The sequence below is a fragment of the Vicia villosa genome, linkage group LG1 (genome assembly GCF_029867415.1).
Source record: "Vicia villosa cultivar HV-30 ecotype Madison, WI linkage group LG1, Vvil1.0, whole genome shotgun sequence".
NCBI lineage: Eukaryota > Viridiplantae > Streptophyta > Magnoliopsida > Fabales > Fabaceae > Vicia > Vicia villosa.
This window is the reverse complement of record NC_081180.1, coordinates 45,952,749-45,957,951: the sequence shown is the minus strand read 5'-3', so window position 1 is coordinate 45,957,951 and position 5,203 is coordinate 45,952,749. Positions and strand designations below refer to the sequence as shown.

The 5,203-nt window shown below is 36.7% G+C and overlaps 1 protein-coding gene across 1 annotated transcript; it reads right to left on the bottom strand.

Moving 5' to 3' along the window:
• Positions 1–2,043: 2,043 nt before the first annotated feature.
• On the bottom strand, positions 2,044–4,838 carry LOC131636490 (plant intracellular Ras-group-related LRR protein 1-like). The gene is made up of 3 exons (XM_058907108.1): positions 4,037–4,838; positions 3,410–3,576; positions 2,044–3,291 (listed from the first exon to the last, which is right to left on the bottom strand). Exons 1-3 carry the CDS (start codon positions 4,769–4,771, stop codon positions 2,631–2,633), a joined length of 1,563 nt encoding a protein of 520 aa, XP_058763091.1. The 5' UTR covers positions 4,772–4,838; the 3' UTR covers positions 2,044–2,630.
• Between the last annotated feature and the right edge of the window lie 365 nt (positions 4,839–5,203).

Below are 5,203 nucleotides of genomic sequence, written 5' to 3'. Positions count from 1 at the left end.
AGAGACGGGATTTGCAAGTAGGATTGAGGAACTTTGGTCGGACTTGAGACCCAGATTAGTTTTACTGAAGCCCCACGGTAGGTGCCAAATGTTCTGACAAAATACATTTGGATAACCTCTCAAAAGTTAATCTAATGAGGTTGCAACAATTACGTGTTTAAGGGACTTTGGGGAGAAGGATGGAGGGCCACCATTGTTGGTGGCCTCCTAGCTTCCATTCCTTTATGTGTTATTCATGCGATTTGTCGCCCCCCACTTTTAGAATAGCTTTAAGCCCCCTTTTATAGTAAGACTTCTTCCTCCTCTTCAATAATCATGATTAATAGATTTTGTGGCCATAATAAGCATAACCGCCTATTAAATTACTTGTAACCTCCTTACTTAATGGACTTTGTAAATGATCCGTCCATTGGCTTTGTATAACAAGTTTGGCCACTCAATTGATCATAACGGCTCCCTTTTGGACAATCCTTCAAGAACCCGACCACTTGAACTAGACATGAGCTCAAAAGTCATCATATGACCATATAGAAATTATGGGATGTACAACTATAATCAAATAAGGGTACAAGAGAATCATAAAGAAATTCACAAACTAGTTCTGATAACTGCAAAATTACAAAGAAAACTAGCTTTTAAATAAGAATAAAAAAGTTGAAATAATTACCCGAATTCGCAGCTTCAGTGCGAAGCAATTATCTCTCATATCAAACTTCATTTTGAAGATCCCAACGGTTAACGAATTCAAAATCGTCGATTTAGTGAGATTGGTTGTAAAAAACAAGAATAACTTTCGCTCCTTTTTTCTCTCTTTTAAATTTTTATTTTCTTTCTATCTCCCTCAACCCTAAATTGACCATCTCCATTTAAATAAGGGAGTTAAATGTGTTAATCATATTTGGGTCTTTCTCCACATAAGAAGGGAGCCAAAACCCAACAAGAATTTCATGATACAGTCTTAGGTGGAAAATCTGATTTTTTAGAACGTATAAGAGAATTTTAGGTTTAATGCATTGTGATGACATGAGAAAAGACATTTGGAGTTATGTGTAGGCTTGTGAAACTTGTCAAAGGAACAAGTACCAAACCTTGAGCCTGGGAGGTTTGTTTTAACCTCTACCAATTCCTGATAAAACCAAGAAAGACATTTCCATTTTTATTGGAAGGTTACTTAAAGTTGCAGGCTTAGATACTATCATGGTTATAGTAGATAGATTATTTAAAATGGTCATTTTATCCCTTTGAAACATCCTTATAGAGCAAAGAATATTGCTGACGTGTTAATCTAGGACATAATGTAACTACATGTATTTCTGAGCTCCATAGTTTCTAACAGGGATAAGATATCTTTGAGCTCTTTATGGTCCGAGCTATTCAAGCGGGCAGGGACTAACTTCATGTATAGAAATGCCTATCATCCGCAAAGAAATGCTCAAACTTAGGTGGTGAATAGGTGCCTCAAAATATACCTTCAAAATGCTTGACTTGAATGAAGCCAAAATAGTGGCCTAAATGATTGATTTGGGCAGAGTTTTAGGATAACACCAATTATCATTCATCATTGAAAACCATGCCTTTTTTAGGCTTTGCATAATAGGGAATCCCAAACCTTGAAAAGGGAGATATGAACCACTCTATAGTAAAAGAAGTAAATAGACTCACAGCTGAAAAAATAACGTGTTAAAAGAAATGCAAGAGCAGTTGCGGAGGGCTCAAGACATTATGAGATTCCAAACTAACAAACACATTAGAGATGTGGACCATGTGGACTATATGGTTCCTGGCTTGCTTAGCTTTGTTACTGCATTTTTTTAATCGTGTTTAACACACTGTAATTCACAAGAAAATTACCTAGATTCTACTATTTTCTTCAATATAACAGTGTTTGTCATCAATTTCATCCATTATTCTTCTGCAATTCTCTACATGCTAAATTGAATTTTATAAAAAAACATGAAATCTTCAATTGAGAGAGAGGAAATCTATGTTTTTTTTATAGGAAAATTTTCAAAAATAGCCAATATAACCGGAAAGAAATATGTATTAATCCTAAAAGTTATGGCAAGTACTAGCATTTGGGAGAGAAGGGACTAGTATTTTACGTAGATAGTCCACCATTAAACTTCTGAACTCTGCTTGAAAATAACTGTGTATCATACATAGTATTTTTACATTAGAAACCACCACTATAGATGTTCAAATTGTTTGTATACACATTAAATATTAAAACTATAAGTCTATAAATAACCCAAGAAAAAAAGTGGAAACCACAAATCTTTTTAGTTTTAAAGGGGAAATGTGGAGCTATAAGCATCAGGATGGTTTGACTATTGGAGTAAAAAACTCACATAAAAAGAAAAAAAAATTCACACTTGTCTATAAGATGGTTTTGGATAGAACATTCTACCGAAATTGAAAGTTGATTCATATAGCCGATTCCACTTATTAGGATAACACTTAGTTGTTGTTATTGTTGTTGATATTGTAGCCTATCACATGTAAACAAAACTGTTATTATGCCAGATAGCTAAAAGGAAATTATGCTACCATCCATTCTCCTTAGGTAAATATGATATGCAGCATAGTGAGTCCTAGTCCAGAATGTTTGTTGGACTACGTACCACTTGAACTCATAGTTCCTGATTAAGAAAATTATCTCTGGGAGATCTCGGAGATCTCGCTTTCGGGGACATGGTACTTCCAATATACTCAGTTACATTTCCAGAAACATTTTTCAACCAAGAGGCACTTCGGGTTAACCAAGCACTCTGTCCTTGATCTTGCATCTCATTCGTCTTATTCCTCTCTTCCTCAGCCGCCAATAACTCAATCCACCTCTTAGCCATGTAAGACTTAATGACTTGGACACCTTCATTTACAATCTCCATAGGTGGCAATTCAAGAGGGTTCTGCTCCAAGTTTAGCTTGATTAAACTATGAAGGCGACCAAACGTATCTGGAAGTGTGTGAATTTGATTGTTGCTAAGATCCAGTTCCTTGAGGTTACTCAGATCGCCGAAAGTCTCTGGTAATTCTTGAAGGTCACTGAAGTTACTACTCAGATTGAGAATTTCAAGACTAGTCAATTTCCCGATTGCGTTAGGGAGGCCGTGGAGTTCGTTAAAGTGAGCATCTAGATGGCGCAATGACTTCATTTCACAAACAGACGAGGGAAGGGATCGTATCTTGTTTAAACTAATCAGGAGCTTCTGTAATTTCTGTAATTCGAATCCGATGTTTGTTGGCAAATATGATAGGCTATTAAAGCTTGCATCCAGCTCCACCAACGATCTGATCATTTAATGAACAAGTAAATCAATCAATTATATATAAATTCATAGTTAAGATGCATATAAAGAAAGAAATATAACGTATTTTCGAGGATTTCGTTGCATAACATATCTTTTACCTGCACTGGCTGATGGAATCAGGAAGGGATGTCAACTTATTTCCAGAGACATTGAGGATTTTCAACTTATGTAAGAAGCCAATTGAATCTGGAAGTGACTTCAAGAGATTGGTAGAGACATTAAGCTCCTCAAGATTTTGCAATCCAGATATTGTGTCAGGAATCACCTATCATATCATATGCAGCCAAAATAGATAAACTACATAAAAATTCTCCTCATGGAAATCTAGCTCAAGGAATGTAACTTGGTGCAGTAGAAATTCATATTTCTGAGTTCACTTGAGACTCACTAGAAATTTTTGCAAAAAGTTAAAGCGTGGGGATTTTACTAACGAATTCAACAAACAACCAAACGTTATTCCTTTAAGTGGGATCGGTTACATAGATTAAATGACATCGTAATGTTCGATCAAATATTATATTTTTATTTCATTCGTTAATCTCAAGATCTTTCTTAATAATTACTATTATAGTTTTTTTTTTTTGTCCTCTTCTATATTGAGTTGTTTGACAACACTGCTCTTCATTTGATCTAATCAAACTCATTATATTTAAAACACAAATTGAATTTACCCATGAATAAAAAGACAGAGAAAAATGTAACGCGGAAAATGTAAGAGCTATTACCACAAGCTGATTAGTGGAGAGATTGAGCACCACCAAGGAAGAAATCTGGCAAAAGGCCTCAGGCAAGGCTTTCAAGCGTTGTCCCTTAAGATCCACTCGCTCGACATTTTTCTCACGTGCCTCCTGCAACATCCTCTTAACATGCTCTCCACCTTCATCCTCGCCCGCATCACCGTCATTACCATTACCACCATCATCCTCCTCATAAATCTTCACAAGCCTTGTCTCCGCATCCTTCAGAAGCTTCTCATAAGCATCATGCATCTCATCTCTTTGCAACAGCGACTTATAAACACGCTTCTCCTTTTCAGCAGAGTCTCTACATTGCGTCTCTCTTTCCGTAATATGAGCCCGCCAATGTTGTTCGTCGATCTCAGGCGGCCTAGGGAGGCTCACGATCTCCTCCAATTGGCGCAATAAATGTGCCTCGAGGTCGATCAGTTTGGCCTTCGCGGTGTCGACTTCCTCGTGTGTGGGCCGGTCGCCGATGAGTTTGAGGACTGATCGGGCCTGGGAGACGTCTGAGATGGCTTGGGTCATGGAGGCCAATAATTTCGGGTCGGTGAGATTCGGCATTTGGCCTACGATTGATGAAGGAGAAGATGAATGATCTGAAGATTGTGGTTGTTCGGGATTGAATTCGGATTTGGAATCATGATGGGTTGGAGATCTGAAAGATTGGAGACGGGACATGACGTAGGAGAGAATGGGGAATGTCCCCGGGTTGGGATCCATGGCTGTGTCTGAGAATGAAATGAAACAAGAGGAAGTTACACCTGAAATTTATATAACGATCATTTAAATTTGAGATTTGGAATAAATAGTTGATTGGTTAATGGATTGTTAGGTAGTTAGTTCGTTGAGGAGTTGAGATTTTTCTATTTTTGTATTTATTATAATTATAATGGAATGAATTTTTTTAAGAGCAAAAAAAAATATTAATAATGCCCAGCCATAAGTCATGCCATAATATAAAACTATACTACAATCCAATATAAGTACCAAATATAGCACCACTAATATAAGCACCAACTGCATAACAATTTTTCCTAACATACAGAAGTATCTATTTCAACCACAAAATGACATACAACTCAATTCATGTCATGTTCAAAACTCCAAATAAACAGATAGTGGAATCACCCGGGCCACTGTGATAAATAATAT